Here is a 24,787-nt window from a genome sequence, read left to right as displayed (position 1 = left end):
AAAATGAACTTACTCTGCATAGTACTGCAAAACTCCCATTTGTGAATTAATTTAAATAGCAGTACATATTTAGGTTGAACAACATTAGTTGTTTGGGTAAAGCTGAGCTGAACCAAAAGACAACAAGTTGTAATGATTTATTCTTTCACAAGTGTTGATTTAGAGCCAATCCTTTCACCGTTTGGCAAAACATCTGCAGCTGATTCAGCTCTAATGCAACTACTTACACATAATTCACCCTAATTTATTTCCAAATCTGTTGGGTAATGGAGGAAAGGGGATTGAACTGGATACCAATTTTCAATAGTTAAATTACCCTTTAATCAGAAATTGACCCATGACTAACAAAAGTCAAGGATTTGTTGGCTAGCTTCATTCTGAAGAACTGAAGAATGTATTTACAATGTGTATTAGAGTGACTGATGTGTAAGACATCAATTATTAAGTCACAGAATGATTAAATCACAAAGCCGCAGGTACAAATTGAAATAAACATACTTGGACTTGCGTTAACCGCTATGAAAATGAAGGTTTATATTGTCCTAATTACTATAAATGATATCACACTATAATATTCCTATATGATATGATAGTTGATTTGAAGTGGCATTTTTACTAACTCTCTAGAATCCAGTTAATGAACAGACATGGCATGAATGGATATAAATCAAGTCTCCATGTAAAATACTCCACCCTAAAATGTCAGGGCAGTCATTTAACTTGAAATAAATGTTTTAAACACCCTCCCCGTGACACCCGCCCAGCCAATAGCGTGGCCCCTGGGGGCGCGCGGGGGGGGGGGGGGCGCTGGGCCCCCCCTGGCAAGCATCTGAGGCAGAGGGGCTCCTCCGACTCAGCCCCTGCCAGATTTGGTGTACCCCCTCCTACCACCACCACCAGATGACTGTCAGTGCGCATTTCCTATTGGCAAGAGGGAGTGAGAAGTAAACAGAGGAGACCGACGGGGGAAGAGAGAGTGCGTGTGGGAGAGAGAGAAGGAGCGAGTGTGTTACAGTGAGAACAGAGTGAGAGACTCCAGCGGAGGGGGGCGAGAGGCAACTTCTCCGGGGTTTATCACTGCGCACTGCCGAGGAGGAGAGATCGCCTTCGAGCGCAGCATGCTCAAGCGGGCTCGAAAAGTGGACCGTGGACGAAGCTACTGATTGAAACGGCCGATTCACTAATGGACTGTTAGATAGCGCAGTGAGAGGTGAAAGCCGTGCCAGCGTGACAGGGAGCGGACACTGGAAAAGAAGCTGACGCACTGGGGGAAAGTTACCAACTATGGAGACGCATTGTTAACTGAGAGTTTACAAACTGTTCGGACCATTCAGAGTAATTTCTTTCAACTGGGTGCTTTTATAGACGAATCCCGGTGCGCTTGTCTGTCCGGTGATATCCCGGTGCCGCGGTGGACCATAACCAGCTCAGTCGCATTACAGACGGAGCGAGTGAATCCTTCCACGCAACACAATCAGCGGCCAGAGCAACTAAAATGACGGCGTTATACCTCCTCTTTTGCCTTATGGTCACAGGTAAGACATGCTTTTGTTATCACCTAGCACGCAAGGTCTGCATTGATGGAGAGGATGGACCGCGCTCCGTAGCAGGCGCGCTGCGTCAAGCGATCCGGTGCGCCGTTACAGAGGGGCAACTGATGTGCTGCAGTGCTACAGCTCCCTGCTGTTAATTGCCAGTAAATGTTGTTGAATTAGTTTCGGAAGAGTGATTACATCAGCAGGTTTCACTGTCTACAAAGAAGACCCGGAGCACCGGTGAACGGTGGCACTGCGTAATCCTGGGTGGCTGCGATTGTTTCTGTTCTGCCTCAGATTTCGGATGTCTGAGAGAGACTGTGTTTTAGGGGATAGGCATGAGCTTACCGATGCAGGGCGCACGAAAGTTTTACTTGCATGTTCTATTTTTTTCACCCGGGGGGGCTCGTTGCTCCGGACGTGTGCACGCGTGTATGCGTATACCCCGTGTGTCCATTCACAGCAAATTCTCTTTTTAAATGAGGGTGAAATGCTCGGGTGTTTAAGCAGGTGAGGGTAATGCAACTAAAAAAGCGCTGAGAAATGAGACAGAGCCACGCAGAGCTCCGCATCCCTTTCCCCCCTCCCGAAGTTAGTCAGCGGTCCCCCACATTGATTTCCATAAAATAAATTTATAACGAAATAAAATAACGCCAGAGGTTTATCTTCATGAAACGATGGGGGGAATTATGTGTTGTACTGGGCTGTTATGGTTGGGTCTGAAGTTTTTCTCTTGAGCCGCAATGCAACCCGGTCGTGGTACCTAATGAACGGTGCGTAAACGTATAAGAGGGTGCACGGTCTTATCATGGGAGATGGTGGGGCGGCGGTGGCGGTAGGGGGGTTCTCGCGGTTATATGCGTTTGTGATAGAGCAAGGCAGATAGAGAGGGGGGGGGGGGGGTAGAGAGAGTGGTTAAGATAGAGGGAGTGAGTGCGAGAGAGAGACAGGGAAGGGGGAGCATTTGTTTTTGTGGAGACAGGCAGAGACATAACGCACCTGTCTGCCCCCCCGCTGCTTTGTGTTTGCAGTATTGAGTTGACTACAGTATGTCGTTTATGAAACCATATGACAGAAAGATCATACTTTAATGCTTATACCCAAACTGCCCTGTATCGATGTAAGTCCGATTGCGCGTGTGTTTTATGGAGGAATTACACAAATTAATTGCTTTTCTAAAAAAAACAATTCATGTCTGACTTATAAAGGAAGTTTTTTCTGGGCTTTATTTATCACCTGGTCTATCTTATTATTAAAGTCGTGCTGTAATAGAACTAGCATATGAGACAGAGAACAAACATCTATGTTTTTTTAGTATAATTATAATCATTAAGAACAAGCAGGCTATCTGAGCAGCTGGAAAAATTTACTTTATTAATTTAGTGCTTTAAATGTCTAGGGGGAAAAAAGCTTTCAGCAATTAACACCAAACAACTGTTGACTTATCAGTATTTTTCAGAGTTGATAAACTATTGCATGGTATTAACAATTTTGGGAGAAAATAATTACATTTGCATGTAAAAGAATACACAACAGTATCACACTGACACAGATCTTCTCTGGGAGGGACAAAAGATGGAATAATGAAATCAAAATCCTTTTAGGCTTTTGTTAAATTATTTCTTTGCCTCTACCAGAAGCAGTCTTTGTAGCTTCCAGAATGAATCACATGCAGTTTCACCAGCTTTTAAGATCACAAATGGCAAAGCATGCTTAGTAGCCATTTGTTGTGAGCACCTCTTTACCTTTAGCCCGTTGATAAGTTCCGCATGGTTTTGTCATTATTCAAAGCTCGGGGGAGGGATATGACACCAGTAGACCTCTGCTCCCTGACAGACTAGCAACAGCTGGATGAGAAGGGGCGGTAGCCAGACAGTGGCGATATTTCCCCTGTCCCGAACCCCAACACACACACATCTCTCTCTCTCTCTCTCTACCACATAGGCACACACAAATAATGAAAATGGTAACAGCTGCCCTAATTAGAACCTAAGAGACCCTAGACCTCATTTATTGTGCCAGTCTTACACAGTATAAAAATTTGGCCACACCACATGGCATCACTTTGAAATCTGTGTATGGCATATAGCATGTATAGCATATGATAATTTACTTTCTCGGAAAGTCCCCTGGGCTCCCGGAGGAATTGGATTCCACACTGCATCAGTATTCTGAGTAATCTTCAGTGAGCTCTTCTTTGGAACCTTTTGCTTTGGGTCGCTTGCGTCTCATCGGGCCAAGTTCAAAGGCTGTGAGCTGAGATTACAAGTTTCTCTCCCTTCCTCTTAAGTCGTGTTGCCTGTCATGTCTCACTATAGTGTAACGCTGTGGAAATTTTCCACCTTACTTCTTCTCACAACTCCTTTGCCTGGTTGCAGAATGTGTGACTATGGGACACGAGGACATGGGAGCTGCTTAATGGTCCAGAGGCGGCTGACAGACCAAAGGTTGAAAGCCTGTATACACACCCACGTACTTCATGCAAACGCATACAGAGACAAACAGAGAAGTGATATTAAGCTGAGAAAGTTATATGCCTGACCCACCCAATCATCATTCCCATTCCCATTACCAGAGATTTGTCTTTTCCTCATGCAGTGCAGATATGTTTGTGGCAACATGGCCCTAGAGGTTGGTTTTGGGGAACTGTGCATATTTTATGAACTGCCGTTCTGCTGCTCTTTGAATTCTTGTGAAGGGAGTCCGGACAGGCAGGGGGAAAGAGGGAGTTAAAGATGAGGAGGAGGGGGGAGGATGAGGGAGTGGAGTTGCAGGGATAGGACTCAGATGTGTCACCAGTGTCTTGATGATTAAGATGACAAGCATCGGGGAAACACTGAGGAAGACCGCTGAGCATCGTTAACCTTTTCTCCATCTTGTTACTCTTGTCTCGCTCTCTGTCACACAAGCGCACACACAAACTCACACACACACATACTCATGCTTTCAAATCTCTCCCTTCAGTTTTCCATTTCTCTCCCTCTATCAAGTTCATTCCTTGTATGTCTCTGTGATGCAAAGAGATTGAGGATAAAGTAGGTAAGTGGGAGAAAGTTTGATGGCAAGAACCCCAGCCAGCAGATGAGTAGATAGGAGGTGCCCAATAGTGCAGACACAGCAGAATCCAAACACAGCTGAGTCTTGAACAGAAGTGTCTTGCATTATTTAGGAGACATAGTCATGGCAAAGATATAGATGGATTTTGGCCTTCTTTGATTTCCTGTGTATGTGAGCTCTGTGTAATGGTTTTGCTGCTTGGATTTTATATTGAACATTGTATCTGAATTTTCTAGTTGTGGCCAGAAAAATCAAATGTAAAGATCTACACAAATATATGTATTTTTCATCCAGAAAGTTAATGTTTGAATGTTGCTGAATATTTCTTGTAGAAAAACCTTCCACACATCAATTGATCATGCATACACAAACAGGCACACGTAAACAGACAGTAATGAATGATCAAGATCCTAAACTATGGCCTGCTGTTTTTCTCATCCTGAAGACGTGCCATGCACACATGCCTTTGTCTTTCTGCCCTTCTTCATAAACAGATGTCCTCCCATTCCTCCTTCCTGTCCATGCGCTTGCTACGTGTACGGAAGGAGAAACTGGAAGTAGAAAGGAAACAATGGGGCTTCATAATGTTGCCTGTCTCTAATCAGCTTTGCCATGCGGGTAAACAGAGATAAAGAACTTGGCAGTGTGTCCTGAGGCTTTGTTATCAGCTGTTAGCAACTTAACTGGATGTGTACGCTGGTATGGCTCAACACAGGAAGCCAAACTGGCCAGGTAGCAAACTGTGGATGGCACTTGGCCTCTTCAAGTATTATTTTTACCACCTCCCCGCCCATCCTCTTTTTGTCTTCGCTTTCTCCTTGTGTCTGTCTCCGCACATCCTCACCTTTTCTTCCTCTGGGGCAGTCAGAGGATCTGGGGAGGAAATGACAGGGAATAGGACAATGGAGCGGCAGTGTCAGCTTCCTGCCATTGCCCGGAGTCTTCTTCCCCAGTTACAGCACTTCAGGCTATATCATCAGCATATAGACTGGTGGGGACAGCGCAAATTTGTTTACTCTTTTTCTTCCTCTGTGCAAACACGGTAATGGAAAGAATAGAGAAAAGAAGAAACCGTGATTCTTTGCATGTCATTAAAACAGCGCCCCAAGGGAAACAGTCACGTTTTTACAGTAACAGCTATTTTAAGAAAGACTTGGATTGCATTTATCTCCCCCTAAAAAAAGTGTCACTTCCTACTAGAGAGATGTATCACCATTTCAAAAGATTTTAAACCCAGAAACCAACATACAACAGAAAAATTGCAGACATACTAGACCACACATTCATTTTTATTTTCCAATCAATTCCTGCCCTGCCCCAAGACAAGAATTTCATATCTCCTGCTGAGACACAGAAACCAACAGCAAATTGAAATTTATCTTCTGCGTTGCAGCAATATCTGTTCCTGTGTTATCTTCACCAGCCGTGTTCCTTAACCTTATATTAAAGATAGCTCTGTTGGAAACGGATCCTGGCAGCTGAGAAGGGGCTATGGAAAAAGAAAAGTTCAGTTAGGAATACTATCACACAACATTTATTTAACACTAGATGCTGATTTCTTTAACTCTAAAAGATATAAAATGTTAGTGGCATTTACTTTATTTTGAATGAAATATTGCACTTGGTGTACCAGGGCTTATGTCATGTACACATCATCCAGAAATGACTCACTCCTAACACACACACACACACACACACACACCGAGGTCAAGGGCACACACTGGGGCAGAGGATGATAAGCTGAGATGAGTGTTTGGCATCTTCAGGGCTGTGTGCCCTTTCTGGAGCGATTAGTCAAAGTCCAACTGTCTAATTAATGATGCTCCAGCTCTCAGGACATGTCGTCTCATTAACCAGTTAGGGTTAAAAACACATTCTAGGAAACAAAAGATTGACTGCCTGCTGCTCACTTTATTAGTGATGGAAACTGTGCATACCCTTGTGGGACTTAATGCTCCAACTACTCATTCCTTGAAGTCCAGCCCCCCTTCAATATTGTTCTTTTTATCTCTTCTTCCTGTCGGTTCAAACTGCCTGGAACGCCAGGGCTAATATTGTGTTAGTGACTCAACCATTAACCAAAATAGTGGGTTGGCTGTGGCTCAGTCTCTTCTTCCTCTGCACAATAGAGGATCGCTCAGTGTTGTTGTAGGAGGCTGGGTGAAGGGTTGGAGAAAGTGTAGCGAAGTCTTTTATTTCCATTTTTCCATTTTGGACAGGGCTGAGAAACTCGCCCTGGGAGGTCTGTGAGAGAAGGCAGCCAATTTGCTATCAACTGAGGGGTGTCAGTCAAAGCTGATCGATTGGGCTTTTAACTGAGGCTACCTCAATGGCAAAACATGTTAATGATATTGAGCTGTGTGGAGATGTGAGGAACAATGTGGTGTGTGGGTGGTTGAGGTGGGTGGCGGTTGAACCGGTAGGGGGGTAAGGTGTGTCTCTCTCCTGCTGTCTGTTTGGCCAAAGAAAGCCGATGCAGAAGCGGCAATGGGCTCAGCATGAGAATAGGGGGAGGGAGAGAGAGAAAGAGAAAGAAAAGGAAGGCAGAGGGGTCACAGGGATTTACTGCCAGGAGCCTAGCATTTCAGGTAATGGATATGCTTGTATTCGTATAAACCAAACCTGCTGTTTTTCTTGCAGCATGGCAGAGGTGAAAAAACAACAAAAGTGTAACTGACTGCAAGTCTGAGGGGGATTAATAGAAAGTTGATATTCCAACACCTCAGGCTAAACATTAGATCTCAGGTGTACACTTGGACACGCAGAAAGTGGGTGTGTGTGTGCATGCGCATATGTGTCGGTGTGTGAGCATATAGAGCTGTGGATAGGGGGTGTATGAGGTTGAGGTAAGGAAGAGGTGTATAGTGGGAGGCTTTTCTGCTTCTGCCACATTCCTGTAAAGCTGCAGCAAGGAGGGCAAGAACACATGGCTAAGTGCTTCCCAAGCTGGCTGAGGTGAACCTAACACCCCTCCTGGAGGAAGCAGCCCAACCATTGTTCCAGCACATTGCACCCGTCTGACTGAGGCATCCTAGCGCTGTGCAGATCCCAGGGGGCTGGAAAGAGAACGAAGCAGAGGAGGAGAGGGACTGATTGTTCCCTGCTCAGACTATCCACAGATGGGGCTACGGCACAGGATGCTGGCTGTTTGCTTTAGAAAGTCCCAGGCGTTTGCTTTGCAGTCGTGGTGTATAGAATGCTCTGGGGGATAGAGGAGGAAGAGAGTGCCAGTAGAGACAACAGCAGGGGGAGGGAAAGAGAGAGTAGAGCAGAGAGAAAGAGAAAGAAAGGGATAGAAAAAAGGACCTGGCCTAATATGATGTCAGTGTGAATATAGTGTCAGTGCCAAGAAGGGAAGACAGATGATACAGCCATACAATGATAGGGTAGTTGGGCGAGAGAGTGCTCAAGTCCTCCCCTGTTTCCAAACAGAGACATATAGAGCTGGAGATAATGGAGAAGGGAGGGAGAGTAAAGAGAGTAAGCGAGGAAGGGAAAAAGGAAGGGATGAGATGCAGGGAACCCAGGCTGCATCCATCATGTGGTTTGGTGCAGAAGCCATTTGTACCTATTGTTCTCCATAATTTGTTTTCTCGGAGCCTGCAACGGGAGGGGTGAAGGGGAGAGACAAAGCTACGGCAGCCATTTATTTTTGCGCTAATTACATAAGTGAGACAGCATAATTAGACGTATAGCTAAATAGACAATAGGCTGAGCAAGAGATGCACAGAGGGAGATAGACAGGGAGGTGTAGATGAATTCAAATAGATGAGAGGCATGGCCCTCTCTATTTCACATTCAGGAGTGTGCGGGAACATGTTAAAAGAAGTAAAGGGGATGGAGAGGGATAAAGGGAAAGGAAAAGGGAGAGTAAAGGAGATGGGGCGATGGAAGGGATAAAAGATAAGAGGGAAGGAGAGAAAAGCCCTCTTCACAGACTGCACTTTGAGGTGCAGCCCAATGCTGCTGGAACAGTCACCTCATTTAATACACCTGCTCAGCGGGAGGGGAAAGAGAGATATAAGGAGAAGTCGTAAATAAAAAGAGATAAGGGCAAAAGAGAAGAGAGGAAAGAGGAGACAGATCTCATCTCTGCTTCTTCAGATCAAAGGCAGACAGTGGCTACAGAAAGCTGTTTGTTGTGGCTTGTTTGGGGAGGGTCCCTGTCTGTGTGAGGTCATGGTTTGACCCAGCCTGCTATTATGTTCAGGCGATATTACACTTCAACACTGCCACATGCCAAACCCTCAAAGGTATCACAGCCTACAGGGTCTGTGACAGTTTCCTAGAGAGAACCGGCAACGTTCTGAAGCAGTGAAGCTGCTGGAAAACTGATGAGGAGATGTGGGTAAAAGAGAAAAAGAAGTTGAAAGTTTGTTTTTTTTAAAGAGAGAGATTACCTTTTTTTAACTAACTGAAAAGGAATATGTTCATACCTAGTTGATGTTGTGTTGCTGATTGTTCTGCGTGTGCTAATGCAGTTGTGCATCTGCTCAGGTTCATGTGTAGGCGGTGTGTGGGTGTGTTGAGCATGTCACCAGCCTTTCAGGACTGTGATACAGGGGAAGATAAATAGGCCCTTAATGAAGCCACTCAATCACGAGCCAGTTAAAACAGCTGACCAAAGATTGAGGGGCAGTCAGGCCTGATTGGAGGCCTATTGAAGCCGATCGAGGGAAGCTCTTGAGCCGTCACACTTTAGATTAGCCACTATAGACCTCGGCCTAACTACCCTTCTTTCTCCAAACAATCCTCTGACACACTATAGTAGCTCAAGTCAACTCCCTGATTGTGCTGGGGAGTTCTTTAAAAGCCAATTTAAACTCAGTCCTTTGTTTAACACCCCAGGAACTCAAGCTGGGACATATTGTATTGGTTGTGTGTGAGTGTGTGTGCTCTTTTATTGGGCTGTGGTTTAAGTTTTGTGTGTGCTGTCTTTGAGCATGTGATTTTTTTGTTAAAAAAGAACTGGGTGTATCTCAGGACTGGCGCTGACTAGTTTTTTGGGTGAAAGAGAGGGTGCATGAGAGAAATCAATGGCCCAATTCAACCCATTACAGCCATGACTGTTGCTGTAATGGTGTGGAAATGGGCAGTGGTCATGTGGATCTCTTCTGTACCTCCGGGCTTGGATCACAACTGAAGCTCCGATTCATTTCCTCCCAGCTTTGATTAAAAAAAAAGTACTCTGAGGATTTCAAAGACTCTCACATGATGGTGACGAGGGGAGAGATCCTTCCGTTTTGTGAAACGGATGAGACCTCTATTCTGCCAGGTTTGCCGAAGGACAAACATAACACTGGGCTGCAATTTTCCTCGACAAATAATGACTCCTCTAGTCCTGTCTCCTTCCAGCCTTTGCCTCTTTGATCCCAGGTAATGTGTTAACAAGCAACGGGTTCATGGAATACCCATAGCATTACTATGTGTATTGGCGCTGAGGTGTGAGAGTGTGTGTGTGTGTTTGCTCACGTGTGCCTGTTTTCACACCAATTAATGAATTGCTTTATATGCCTGCTGAGGTGACGATGGCCTGTTTCTAGCAGGACATTGCCTTTTTTTCTCTTCTGTGTCAACCTTAACCCATGATGGTCAGGACCCTCTCTCACACTAACACATTAATGAGACCAATCTAATTAGTGGTTGTGGTTCCATACAGAGGACCCCGGAAACCGCAGCACCATTGTGACTTGAACTAATCAGGGGACCACTCAAAGACTGAACCCACTGCACCAGTGAGAAAGTTCACACATATAGGGAGACCTGCTTGGATTCACACTCAAATTAGCATCCCGGTTAATTGGGATAGGGCTACAAAAAAAAAAAAAAGAGAAGAACTGGTTGTATTTTCAGATGCGTGACCACTGAAGTTTTTCTCTTCACTCCCTCCCGTTTTGTTCCCTCACTCCCTCCGGTAGTATTCCTCCTGAGGGCGATGCAGAAAAATGATTTTGCTCTCCTTCATCTCTCTACCTCACTCCGGATAATTCAATCTGTTCAATATCAAATAATCTCTCCCAATTTTTCAGCCTATTTTAACCTTATCGCTCAAAAAGCTACCTCTGGGGGGTTGAGCCTCGTTCCACCTTGTTAAAAAAGAGGGGGAGAAAGAAAGGGAGAGGTGGCCCAAGAAAGAGGGATGGCAAATAGCTCTCCGAGGAGTGCTTTAAAAGCCTCTGCTTGCCATCCTCATGGGCCATATGTGAAACAGTGGGCAAATAGATTGAAAGAGAGAAGAATAGCCAGGGATAGAGAAAACAGAGGAAGATAAAGGAAGACAGGGACAATCTACAAGAAAGGAAAGGAGTGTAGGTGATGTGAGGTGTGGCGCTTAAGGTCTGGGGCTCTAACTTGTGTCCCATAGCACTTAACATGCCCCTAGCCATCTCTCCTGGCAGTTAATTAGAATCCAATAAGGTTGCCGCCTGTTGGTCATTGTTCCTCCAGTGTGTTTACCCTTTCCAGAGGCTCCATTCGCTGCTTAATCTGCCGAGAAGCTGAATGTCAATAGGTCAGGCCAAGACTCCAGAGCCCTGAGAGAGAGGGAGAGACAGAGCGAAGGGGGGAAGGAGAGAGGATCAGGGGGATGAAGGAAAGGGGTCATTTCTCTCTCTCCTCTCAATATTTTTCTCTGCCGTTCCATTCGCGTTGTTGTTTCCCCCCCCTCCCTCCCTCTCGCATCTCCTCTTCTCTTCTTTTCTTCTCACTTCTAATCCGTCCTCTTGATTGTTCTAAGCTGCTTTCAGCCAGCCCTTGGGAGGGTGGGGGGTTTTGGAGTCTGTTTTAATTAAGATTTAAAAGACGACTCCCTCAAGAAGGGAGATTTAAGAACAGGATGGACTGAGCAAAGTAAACGAATGAAGGTAGGACAGATTGTAGAAAGGGCTCAACAAATATCAGAAATCGGTAAAAGGAGACAGTTAAAAAGATATTATTTTACACACGTAGATGCCCACGTCACACACCCACACATTCACACAAACACAGCCAGACTCTGAGGCATTCGAGTGGCTAAGCCAAATGGGATTTTTTTTTTCATTTGTAATCAAGCGGCACAATCTATATAGATCAATCTCCACTTCCTGCGATTCATAACATATCCTGCGAGGGTGATATGGGATCAGTGGTAGCCAGCAGGCAAGCTGAGGGAGTTATCTCCACTCTCTGTCTAATGATCGATCATCTCACCAGATGGGCTTAAGAGCATGTAACGCTCCACTTGTTTATCAGAGCCCCAAACCTGAGGCTTCTCAGTAGATGTGACCTGCAAAGTAAAGTCTTGTTTTACAGACAGACAGATAGAAATGTATAAAAGAGACAAAATAGCTCAAGAGACACAATTCAAAAGTTTAAAGTTTGCTTTTAGTGTCTTTGAAGCTGAACTCATTTCCCTGTGTAATGTGGTTCTATTTGGGTGGCATTGTCACCATAGTGGAAGCTCTAGACGTTCCTGTTAAACACTTAATTAACAGTCTTATCACACCAGGACAAAAAAAAAAAAAAATTCTTTGTAGAAGGCTGACCATCAAAGATACAAGCGCTGTTACCGTCCGACATTGCTTTACTTCTACCGTGTAAACATTATGTTACAGATAAAGTGTGTGTCCATCTGTGTGTGTCACTGCAGCCTGAGAAAAGGTGCGTGCTAAGTGTTTGGTAAAACAGTCACATAGCACACATCTGCGACCGTACATTCTTCATCCAGAGTAAAACGCCAAATAAAAAACACACCCCAGAACAGACCACACAATGAAGTGTTTAAGTTCATCAAGCCCCAGACTTTGGTGCAGCCGGTAAGGTGTTAAAGGCCAGGCAGGGGTCAAGAGCCCAACCCACGGTATTCTCTGCCATGATACATCCCAACACACAGCCACCATATGTCCACAGTTTCACAGTCAATGAGGCTACCCACCCAGCATGACAAAGACCTATTCACACCCAGTTGACTCTGAGGAAATCTGCAATGCCATGGTATGATTAGGATAGAATGCAGCACTAGTCCAACCAGTGGCCGTTAGAAAAAAACAATAGCCTAAAAGATATGGAGAAGTAAAAGTGAGTGTGAGGGAAAAGGCTGCGTAGACAAAGAACTTTACAAAGCACTTTGAGCGGATAAATGTAAGCATGATCTTGCCCTCAGCTTGCTGCGGCTCCATCGCTTGCCTCCATCAAAGCCCCTTGAGATTCTCCCAGCACACCCTGCCTCTGTCACTCACAACTCTGTTAATAGGCCAGCAGTAAACGCCAGGAAAGATATGCAGGGATGAAAGATCCTTCTCTCATGTTCCTCGCTTTGAGGATGTGTTTCCGGGTGTCGAGGGGAGGTGGGGAAAATGCAGCTTTATAGAGTAATGCTGCATTTTAATAGAAACAATAAACCCACCCGCTTATAAAATAATATTTTGTGTCCCATATCCTGTTGTGTAGCAGCTCTGGGGACTTTTGGCAGACTTGAAAAAGCCCCCACCAACACTAAAGGTATAGAAGAAGCCCATGCCAAAGAATAAAGTGTGCTGAGCTCCTGGGGGAGGGATATATCACACATATATTCTTTCTCTGCAGCGATTAATATCCGGGAAAAAAAGGTCAAACTTGACTTGAAACGGTCCAGTATATCACAGTTACATTCGGAGGCTGCATTTCATACATCAATCCCTGCTGTGATGTCTCATCAGCCTGGTCACACAGGAGAGACCCCCACTGCACATTATCAAAGATTGATGGGGTGTCCTAGTTAAAGACAGGGGGAGGAGAGACGACCGGTTTGAGAGGGCAACTTTGCATCACTCTCTGCCTACTCATAGGTGTTGACTGTGGGTCGCGTGGCCTTTTACAGCCCAATGCAAACACCATCACTGTTGCCGGCAAATGTTAATTGCCAGGATTTCACTGCTGCGTAACCTAAAGACCTGACCCCAAGACGTACAAGGGGAAACTTGCAAATGCAGCATTTTGAGGTCACTTCCCTCACACAAGACTCAGGAAGCTCAAGACGGGGCTGAGTCTTCAACATCCTCCCGTCCGCCCTCTACCTCATCCTCCCCTGTAACGGAAGACAAAACAAACTGACAGAACAAACAGGCAGATTATCCTAAATCCTTTATTCTCTAGCACACAACCTAACCATCTCTTATATCCACTGTTCACCGTCATCCTACCCGTTTCTTGTTCAGAGTGCTTGCTTAATAATTAATTGATTAATTAGTTCGCTCATTAATCATTTATTCATTAATCATGGCCTGATTTTTCTGGAGGAAGCGGCGCAATCTGAAAAAACCCTGACTTCACATTTCACTCTAATTATGCTCCTTTACTAATCAACGCTTAAGAAATGGAGTTTCAGGAAATTAGTTTCCCCGTTCCCTTCTTTTTCTCAACACAAAGCAGGATGTATTGAGGTCGGCAGGTAACATTTTTTCCCTCCCTTTCTTGTGTTCTGCAAGCTCTTAGTCATCAGTAATTTTAAAGGAATGATTCAAGTTACAGGCAATCTGATGAACAGAATAAAATTTTTATGTTAAATTAAAACTCGCCTCTTCTCCACCTCCAGATGAAAAGCGAACAGGAATTCTGGTCACAGACTAACCGCAGACATTGATTAATAAATGGCAATTTGAAGGCGGTTTGTAAGAACAGAGAGGTGGCAGCATGGTGAATCACACACTTATTGTTTCCACTGGATCCATGGCTCTCCTGGGAGTGGAGGTAATTTGTTTAATCGCCAGGAGTTATGTTCTCTGGACAGAGAGATGGGAAGATAGGGTAGTTCTTGAAATATCTTCTGTAATGTGGAGTGAGCATGAGAAGAAGTGGAAGAAAAACATTTTAAACAGGTTTAATTAGAAGTGTTTTTGTGCCTTTGTGTTCCTGTTGGATGCAGAGTTCACAACACAGCTCAGCTGCTTTCTCTGAAGGGGCTCTTGTCAGCTGCTGACAAAAAAGAATTATGCATCAAATTAAAGAGAGCTCCAGTGAAATGGAGGCAAGTCGGGCATTAACCTCTAAGCTTTAAAAAGCACACATATTAAGCAACACTAATGAGACTCTCATTGAGCTAGCTCTGTTTTATATTCAAACACACACAAAAGCACAGCTTTGACTTCAATGTGCCATTGCTGCTTCTCAATGAGGTTGTCTCTCTTATTCATCTCACCAGCAGCAAACACTGCAGAAGTGAACAATAGTGTAGATGGCCCTTTTACTCTAATGAGATGCATACATTTACAACATTACCACCCTCATTAAAAAATAATAATAATAAAGGGGGAAAAAAAGTATTAATTATGAAACGCACTACTTCCTATCGTGAAGAGCCAAGGGGGTCTCCACTGGGCTCAATTAGGAAGAGTAGGCCGCAAATCCCTAGACTAAATTAATTGACACCCCAGGGCATTAGGCTCAGAGTCCCAGTACAAAAACTATGTAGAGAATTCCTTTGTTTTCATTTCCACCGCTTTTTAGAAAAAGCAAGAGATGGAGGCAATTTTAACATGATCTCTTCATTGTTTTATGGATTTTTGATCTATAATTTATTTATATATTTATTTTTTTCCATTTACTTGTCACGTCTGCTGCGGGGAATGAAAAGATTTACATTTTTTTCTTCCTGTCCCGTCTTTGCGTACCGCATGTTGCGTAGCGTTGCTGTTTTATCCACCATGTCAGCTGTTATGCACACACTAAACCGGGGCTTTTGCAAACAGCACAATAAGTTAATGATTTAAAAGCACAGTAAATTATACTGAAAGGCCTTCCATCCAAACACTGGTGAAAGGAGGGGGAGGGAGCCAGAGAGGAAAATTGGGATACAGAGACAGAAAAGCAAGAGGGAGAGAGAAGCAAGGGGGACAGAAAAGGGCTGGAACTGTGACACAGATCCAGCCAGCAGCTGTCTTGCAGTGAAAACACCAGGGGGTAAGCAGGAATGACACAAAATGACAAGACTAGCTCAATCAACATCTTGTCAACACTGCTGGCTGATGTGTACAGACAATTTCATACCGGCACCACTGACTCCCTCCCCTTTTCTCTCTTTTTTTATATGGCTTTTTTATTTCCTGTCCTCCTGCCAGCCAGCCAGTCACTTGCTATCTGTCTACATGGAGTCAGCTCTCAGCTCTTTGGCTCTTGGCTTCAGAGTGGGGGAGCTGTTTAAAAGCTGTGCTAGAATTATACTCTGAGAGATGCTTCTGCCCACTAGAAACCCTAAAGATATGGGACTGTGACAGTGAATGTGCATCTATGCGTGCGTGTGTGCGGCAAGTGTGAGAAGACAGTATAAGAATGAGTGTATTTATGGCACATTGTACGGGCACTGCAGCACAGTGACTGCGCGAACCATTCACATACACTCACACACTGACTATGTCACATCAGCACTCTTGGTCTCCCCCCACCTCCAGCCTCCTCCTTTTCTCCCTCCCTTCTTCCCCTCCTTGTATGCATACCACTCTATTACTCTATCCACTGCATCTGCTGTAGCAGGTACCCAGGGAGAAACTCTGCCACTGCTCTCCCATGCGATCAGCCTCACTGCTGCCCTGATGTGTGCAGTGCCCTATTCCAGCAGAGAAAAACCTCGTGGTGACAGCCTTGGAGACAGACTGATTACAGCGTTCCATCAATCCCCTCTCAGGCCCGCTCCTTTGCAATTGGAAGCTGACAGGAGCCCACTTTTTCCATTTTTGCCTTTCCTCAGTTTTTCCGGTCTTTCTAACATGTAGTGGCTCTTTTTTTTTCTGTTGTTCCCTCAACCCTGCTTTCTTGAGTGTTGTGTTGACAAGCTGACACAAACCCCTGTGATTTTCACACCGGGGATGCAGAGAGCGAGAGAAAGGGACAGGGGATGCAGGATAGAGGAGACGAAGAGATGGGGAGAGAAAGTGCAAGGGAAAGGCTGGCAAGAGATGACAGCTGACACGGAGTCTGGAAAAGCAGAGTGGTGGCAGAAAGAGCCATGGAGAAAGCAAATCAACAATTAGTAACACCTTATATAACTCTCAGAGGGGGCCTGCTAGGCATTGGTTTCAGGGATCATGGCTCACCGACTGTAGACGAATGAGCGATAAACAGAGGAATGAGAGGATGGAGTTGGATTGTAGAGGGATGCAGGAATGGAAGAGAATGCCCTGGCTGGGGGTATCAGCAGAGCTGCAGGGGGAGGGCTGGGTGGATCAGTGGGTCCACTCTCTAAAAAGGGTCTAGGTCTGAGCCAAGATTTCCACAATGGAATAAAGGCTGAAAGGGGAGGCTAGGAGGATTAAACTCCAGCAAAACAGCTCTTAAAAAGCTGTTAGACTGCAATTTGGGCACAAAAACGCAGAATGGGAGAAAGAAGATAGTGAGAGTGGGTGGGTGGGAGTGCAGCTGGAATGCAACGTGGGAGAGAAGGGATTGAAGAGAGGCTGGGACGCATTAAGGTGTGAGAGAGGAGGCCATTTGCAGAGGCACAAGTTGAAGCTGTTTGCAACGGTCCGAGTCAAAGAAAAAACACAGAGGTGCTCACACATGTAGAGCATGTGTTGGGTGCCATGCTGCCACGAGTTGGTGGGTGGTATTTGTTGTTAGCCCCCCTCAAGCCCTTAGAAGTTCTGTAGGACTCATGGTAATGGGCTTAGCTGCCAGATCAAACATGAGATGGGTGCAGGGTCCCCTTTGGGACATACTCTTTGGTTCAGCTACCTCAGCACTACTTGTACTGTGTACGCACACACACACAAGCACACACACACAGGAAGGGGAAGACAAAAGAGCCTGACTCAAAACAAAGGGATAATAATTCCATACAGAGAGAAATGGAGCTTGCATTTTCCAGCCCGATTTAGAAGCCTTATCTAGACAAGGCACAATGGATGGCATTTGGGGGAAGGGGTTGTTTATTCCAAGCTTGACACTTTTTTGCCAATTGCCTTGTTTTGTGCTACAAGTTTTTTTTTTTTTGTCTGTTTTTCCTCCTCATTTTCTCCTTTCTGGCTCTTTTTATGTGGAAAACTCACACCAGCTGGGTGCAGGATTCTGCCTCCACCACTGGGGCAAAAAAGCAAGTAGATATTGGGCTGTATTTTTTTAAACATTTTGAATTATTACTGCTCACACCAAATTGTCCAGTCAAGTTGAGAGCACTTATATTTATAGACCCCACAGGACTGGATGTTGCACTCTTTGCACTGGATGGGAATGAGGACATGGAATAAAATCAGGACTAAAATAGGGACTCTCTGCGAACGCAGCTCAGAGCCTCTTAGAGTGAATGAACATATGCAGTTGAGTGTCATTGTAAAACACGGGGAAATGGACAGAGTGCATCGCATGAGCTGTTACAAACAAGAGAGTCTGACGCTTATGTTTTATTTGAAGGATCTGACTTTTTGGATGCTGGGTTAAATTGGTTTATGGTCTGGAATGCTGTTTTTTGTTTTTGTCAGATTACCAATATGGCGTAACAGATTATGACTGTAGTAACTTGGTAGTAAATGCATTGTACTGTGTGTGTTAGATCCACATTTTATCTAAAGGTCATCTACAGTGCCATTATCTTTCTCAGTCTGTAGCATCATGGTCGGCATTTACACATTCACATTTTCAGTACACACACACACACACATGCACATACACACACAGTCACTGGTTCAATCTAATTCTATCAAGGCAGATGTCCAGTGGTGGACGGATCATTGCTGACATCTGTCCATCTCTTCCTGATCCTTCCTGATGTGAGTGTATCCCTATCAGTTCAGATGAAGGAGAGAGAGTGCAGGCAGTGCCAGGGTCGACGCAAAGCTCTTTAATAGGTTGTGTCCAAGTCGGAGAGGCTGCTTTGCACTTAACTCCGACCATGTGACAGAAACAGCAAAGTCACTGTGTCAAAGTAACTGCTAAATGTGCCCTCCGGTGCCTGACAAGTTGCTTTCCCTATTAACACTGCCCCACCCTCCACATTCATTCACACGTTCAGAAGCACACGCACACACACACAGACAGACATAAACATATATGGCACATTTTTAGACAAACACACACTGAGCTCGCACAGTCGGGCACAAATGCACACACACATAAACTTAGCCCCATGTGCATCCAGCGGCGTGAAATGATATTCCATTTTGAGAAATCCGGATTAAAATGTATCAGGCCAAATGTGTTTTGACCTTGTTACTGGGGGATGGAAAAGCACCCGCGCACACACACACACGCACACACACACACACACATAGGAAAGGTAAGGAACAGAGTATGGGTTGCATTTTTTTGTGATGAGGACTTGTAAATCTAAAATTTAACTGCCTTTAAAGTAACATTAAACACACCACATGTGGTACAACTAATCTACACTGTACATATTTACCTGCGTAACATTCAAGGCGACATGGTAAATAAACCTACATCTACTGCAGAAATTCCGGCTTTTCAAGGGGATTCATATCTTTCTTTTCCAATGTGATTCAGTTGCAGCCAAAATACAAGCTGCTCATTTTGAGTCTGGTGAAAACACTGAAAGCTATGGTGTTGTGTGGTGTTTGTGTACATGCATGTGTGTGTGTGACACTGCAGCACACCAAGAACAAGCCTCTTCACACCCACAGCTCCCTACTTCTTCTGACTGCCTCTCCTCCACCGTTTCTTTGTCTGGTTCTGTTCCTCCCTCTCTCCCCGTCAGAAATGTATTCATGTAATTAAGCTGCTAATACACCGTCAAAGAATTGTCTAATTCAGCAAGGAGGAATTAAAGGAATCTGGCATGAGTCATTAGCCAGTCGAGATGTTCTGTTGAGCATTTTCAATAAGGGATCTGGAGAGCAATGAATCACTCATATGGTGTGAAGACATTCGCTACAGCACATACTCTGTAGTCTATATTTATATGCCTGCATTTGAATGTGTGAGTGCACATGGAGTTAATTGCCATATGTGAGCATGAGAAATTGTATGTGGGTGAGGTAAAGAGAAACAATTCAATGCATGTAATCCATCTGAACAATCAACCAATGCAGTGAATTATTACCCATTGTAAACATTTAGATACTCTGGGCAAGATACTTAATTGCAATCAATGTTTGTACTGTTGCAAGTACAAAGAGGAAAATCCCCAAATCGCTCTGCACGGGGAGGCATATGAAAACGCTCAATAGCTCATAAAGGCAGAATGTTAGGGACAAGCAGACAGACTGTAAAAACAGCATTTCTGAAGGTATGATGGTAAAATGCCAGCCTTCGCTAAACGCCTAATAGCCTGAGCTAGAAGACGTTTCACTTCTCATTGACGCTCTTAAATTGGCCTCTTTTGATCTACAGTGCGTGACACACATACAGCCTACCTGTTTGCATCCACAGCTCGATAGGCTTTTCAAACACTTTGGTAAAATGATGTACAAGGAGACATTATTGGGGAGCTAACATGCATTGTTCTCTGATCTCTTTTTTTCTGTTCAACTATCTATTAGCATCTTTTTTGCCCCAGATGGAGAGTAAGAGAGAATGGGCGCATGGTGAAAATGAGTTTTGAGGCAGTTATTCAAAAGCACAACAGTCTGAGCCATGGAGAACTCACGTTCTTGATGAACTCACTGTTTGGCGGCTTTAATTGTGCTGTTGGGAGACAGAAGCAGGATGGTGCAAAGGGAGAGGGGAGGCGAGGGGCAGGGTTCAGTCCATGGTGCACCCCGAGATGAAGTGGATAATTGAGTGTGGAATAAACACTGCCAACAACCTCGGAAGCCCCCCTTTCAAAAAGAAAGAAAAACTAGAGAGAATGGAGCGAGAAAGAGGGGGGAAGAGACGTGCAAAGAGAAAAGGGGTGAGAGAGAGAGAGAGAAAATCCCAGCTACCCTCTGGGGGGAAAAGCTGCTATTGAAAAGCTATTAAACTTGCATTTAGCAGGATTGATTGGAAATGAAGAGGCCTATTAAAAGAGAGGGACAAGGGGACAATAGCGCGTCTCTGGCCGCCGTATGTTGCCCTCCTTTCAGCAGCTTTCTTTGCTGGGAGGGGGGGGCAACCCTGTCTGTTTAAGCGCTCCCACCAAGAGAAGCAGTTCAGGGGGGGCTTAGCACTGCCTGAATAGAACCCTCTTTATCTTCCTCTGTCCCCCTTCCCTTCCATTCTCCACTGAGCAACAAAGAGAGAGAGAAGGAGAATGAGGGAAGGTTTTTTTTAAGTCCTCTTCCCGACTCACATAGACACCCCACTTAGATAACCAACCAACTGTCTTTCTCCCTCTCCTCCTACCTTCCCCTATGGATTAGTTACCTCTGGAGTGTTGCCATCTTCCCCTGCCAGTAGGGTTTGTAATACTCAATCTTTAGCATAGTGGCACAAACAGTTGGAACCATGGATCCATATTCACGCTGTGTTTCTGTATGTGTGTGAAGGCAGGCCAGCCAATCCGGTGAGACTGTGTGCCGTACTTTAACACAGCAGCGGAACAGAGGCAGGTGTCTCCTGTGACTTTCAGCAGGCTCAAACGGATGAGTCCCCTGGGAACTTTAATGGAGTTTTGATTGTTTAACATCCATTTTTACAAAAAGCACACTGAAAGAGTGGCAGATTTTTCTCCCCAGAAGTGTGTTTGCTTCATGTCAGCGAGCTTATAACCATATGGTCTTGGGAAAGAGTTAAATAAGTTATGAGGCGCAGCTGACTCTTCCTCTTAGAAGCCACATTTATAGGGGGAAAGAATAATATTTCCACACATTGCAGCCTTGTCCATGCGCAGACCAGTTCATGGGAGTCTGCTCTTTTACATACTTTTTTTTTACACCCCTTCTACACGTCTGCTGGCACTGCAGAAACGTACAGCCAAGGCATTCCCTGAAATGTCATTTGCAGTATTTTACGTACCTATACATTTTATAGCTATTTTGTGAATTTCAGTATGAATTGTCCATCTACCATCATGGAAATGTGAATTGTAAGAGATGTTGTATTCACATCATGCTTTCTCTCTTTTCTACCAGCAGCCACCCAAGCAGCTTACTTCTCCCAGCAGCCCCAGGACCAGGTGGTCGTATCTGGCCAGTCAGTGACTCTACCCTGTGTCATTGTGGGTTATCGGGGAATGGTACAGTGGACCAAAGATGGCCTGGCACTTGGTGGAGAGAGAGACCTACCAGGTATTATCACTGACCTCTTATTTCTGTCTGTCTGTCTCCCACTTTTCCCTGCCGCTTTCACTGTGTTTATTGCTCTCTCTGTCTCTGTCTGTCTTGCTGCGATCAATGCCAAGTCTCATTAGAAACCAAGTCTCTCTCTGTCAAACATTGGAGTTTTACGCAAATTAATGTTTAGAGAACAATGTACCGCAGACAGGTCGGCTACTGCTGCACACAGCAAACTTTAATTTGTTGCTTAGCATTTTAAGGGTCTTGTACGAAGGTAGATAATCAATTGGCTTTTGTCACGGACTGACATTTAAATGTGTGGCAGACTAGAGAGAAGGTGGAGAGGCTTCCTCTTGACCTTAGCCACCCCATCTTTATTGTGTCTGTGTTTAAAGGACAGGCTCCTCATGCAGCTGCTTTCTCACGTGTTGCATTTCCAGCCTCACGCTGCTCTGCTAACACAACAGCTCAATTCCTGGCCCAGTGAGGTGTTGCTTTCTTTCATTTGTGTCTTACAGAGCCTTGCCACGTTTCTCTCGCCTTTGTTCAAGGCACAAGTCTGTTCATTTTATAGTCCTTTCATTATGTTTTTTTGCTGGCTGGTTTGTTTGTCTCTGACTCTATTCTCTCTGCTGGCTTCACGCAGGCTGGACGCGCTATTCCTTAATGGGCGACCCGCTATCAGGCGAGCACAGCTTGCTGATCGATTCGGCAGAGTTGGCGGATGATGCGGTGTATGAGTGTCAGGCTACACAGGCGGCACTGCGCTCCCACCGTGCCAAGCTCACTGTACTAGGTAAGATACACAGCTCATGCATGATCCTCACAGCCAGCCCTCGTGCCAAGGCCTGCAGGCTGGCAGCGTTTGGGAACAATCAGGGGAGTGTCTTCATCACAAAACACAGAAACATTTGGACAAGTATACAGATAACACATGTACAATACACAAAAGATAATCACATTCAAAACCCAACTTATCATAGACAAATAAAAAATACATCAACACTCCACAAGTGATTTTCAATTCATAAAACAGTCTCTCAAAGTTAACCCCATTGTGAATCTACTTTCCTGGTAAAAATCATGTCCTGAAAGTATAATTCAACCAAAGCAAGGCTCAGCCAAGAGATTCAGCTAGAAAAAAAAGGAAACCCCTCTGCTCTCAGTAGCGGTAATCAAGACTGTGGACGTCTAGGATAATGTGATTGCTGCAGTCACAAATGACTTACAGAGTCGCTTGAAAGTCAGGGTCTGCACAGTTAGCACATTTTACAGTGAGCCACAACATTTGTCAACCGCAAGTTGGTTTTTACATTAACATGATGTGAGTGATCTACTTCTTCACACAGACGTTCAGAGGTGGAGGGGGAGCAGGGCCAGGTCTTGTGGGAATTGAAATCGGCAAAGCACTGCTGGCATCTGGTGGAATGCAAAGGAATATCACTCATTAATTAATTCTGTCAATAGTCCATACATTCACTTACAAGCATTATATGGAAAGAAGAGAGAACTACAACACAATGCAAAGCTTATACAACAGAGCCTGTCGTCCTCGAATCTATGTGTTGCCATTAAGGTGTATAGTTCATTCATAGGGTGGTGAGCTGCACAGATAGGGTTGCCATGGAAAGGCCAGCAGACTGAGATCACAAGCACTACGTAAGAACATTTCAACTAAATGAATAGATTCAGAGAGCTCAAATGTGTTTATCAGCCCACCTTTCTGTGGGTCACTATCAAAGTTGCACAGAGCAGTACAAAGGAGTGCGGTCATCACATGCCCACACACAGCCATAAAATTGCCCACGTGGAGGCAGCAAAGAAAGTTGATAGAACTGCTATTCTACATTAAATGCACTTTAAAAGACCAAGGCATGTGGTTCATGAACAGTATATGCCTTCAATAAACATATACATGAAATCAGCTGCATCACTCAGGAACCGCGGTTTATGTGTGGACATGAGGAGTCTGAAAGAAAGATGGGGGCTTTTTCTGTGAATGTGTGTTTGTGTGTGTGTGTAAATCAGTGTGGCCAGATGAGACCAAAGCAATCCTGCACAGTCAAAGGAGTCAACGGCGGGAGTGCAGTCAGGGGAATCGGCATGGAAATTAAAATCACCTAGCACTCGGATTCCATTAGTGTCCGTGCCGCGGCAGCGGAAGGACCTCTGACAATTCAGATACACACAGTGAAATTGGTTCGGTGGAGGGAGCGAGAAAGGCCAGCACAAACCCCATGTTTACGCCTTCTCTTATTGGTTGGGGAGATAGACGCCTTCATCAGGGGTGGCACGCTTGGCTTGCCAGTGGTGCGTGCGAAACCATGCAAATAAATGAACAAATAAGCAATTCAGTTGAAACATCACTCTGCAACAGTAAGAGCAAATAGAGTAATAATGCTAGTCCCAAGAAAGGAAATAAATAAGGTTGAGTCTGTTTTTTTTTCCAAATGACAACTGTTCTTGGTCTTTTCTCATGTCTGAAACTACACCTTATTAAACAGACACATGGCCATAAGGAGATATTGTTTGCTTCGTTTTCTGTTGCGATATATTGATGCTGAGCTAAGAGCAACAGCAAGCTCAATATCAGTATTACCTCTTTGTGGCTCTGTGCTAGCCTGGAGCTGTAATGAGTTTTTTTGTTTTGAGTGGTATGTTTGTTCTGCTTTACAGTTCCTCCTTCAGACCCTGTGGTGGAAGGCGGCCCTGTTGTACGTCTTAAGGCCCACACACCACACAACCTCACCTGCAAAGCCTCGGGAGCCAAACCTGCTGCTGAGATCACCTGGTACAGAGATGGAGAGGTCATGGAGTCTGCAATTTATTCCAAGGTACAGTAAAAAACAGATCTTTGCCCAGCATTATCATTCAATCACTAACACCCACACGATATTACAAAATGTAACAGCGGGCAGAAATAATGCAAAGCTATTCAAAACTGAAATATTTTCTCTTAGGGTATAATACTCCTCTTTTTCTTCCATTTGTCTTTTATTTTTCTCTTGTTTTGTCCATGGTCTCAGTTTTTTTCCCTTCTCTTGCACGATTTGTTCACTCACTCTCTGCAGTCCCCCTCCCATTTTCGCTCCAGCCTGA

General features: G+C 44.8%; 1 protein-coding gene across 3 annotated transcripts in view; it reads left to right on the top strand.

The window, feature by feature from the left end:
• The first annotated feature begins 884 nt into the window (after positions 1-884).
• The window catches only part of kirrel3l (kirre like nephrin family adhesion molecule 3, like), a 32,698-nt gene continuing 8,795 nt past the window's right edge, over positions 885-24,787 (top strand). For 2 of the 3 annotated variants that reach the window (XM_035672211.1, XM_035672209.1), the window contains exons 1-4: positions 885-1,535; positions 21,545-21,700; positions 22,335-22,484; positions 24,365-24,522. In XM_035672211.1, the coding sequence (XP_035528104.1) occupies positions 1,496-1,535; positions 21,545-21,700; positions 22,335-22,484; positions 24,365-24,522 (504 nt within the window). In that variant the 5' untranslated portion in view covers positions 885-1,495. The remainder of the gene's footprint in view (positions 1,536-21,544; positions 21,701-22,334; positions 22,485-24,364; positions 24,523-24,787) is intronic. The other variant, XM_035672210.1, reaches the window with a different exon arrangement.

The sequence above is a fragment of the Morone saxatilis genome, unplaced genomic scaffold (genome assembly GCF_004916995.1).
Source record: "Morone saxatilis isolate NCDOM2014 unplaced genomic scaffold, NCSU_SB_2.0 Contig24, whole genome shotgun sequence".
Lineage (NCBI taxonomy): Eukaryota > Metazoa > Chordata > Actinopteri > Moronidae > Morone > Morone saxatilis.
The sequence above is the reverse complement of the archived record's forward strand: the minus strand, read 5'-3'. Positions and strand labels throughout refer to the sequence as shown.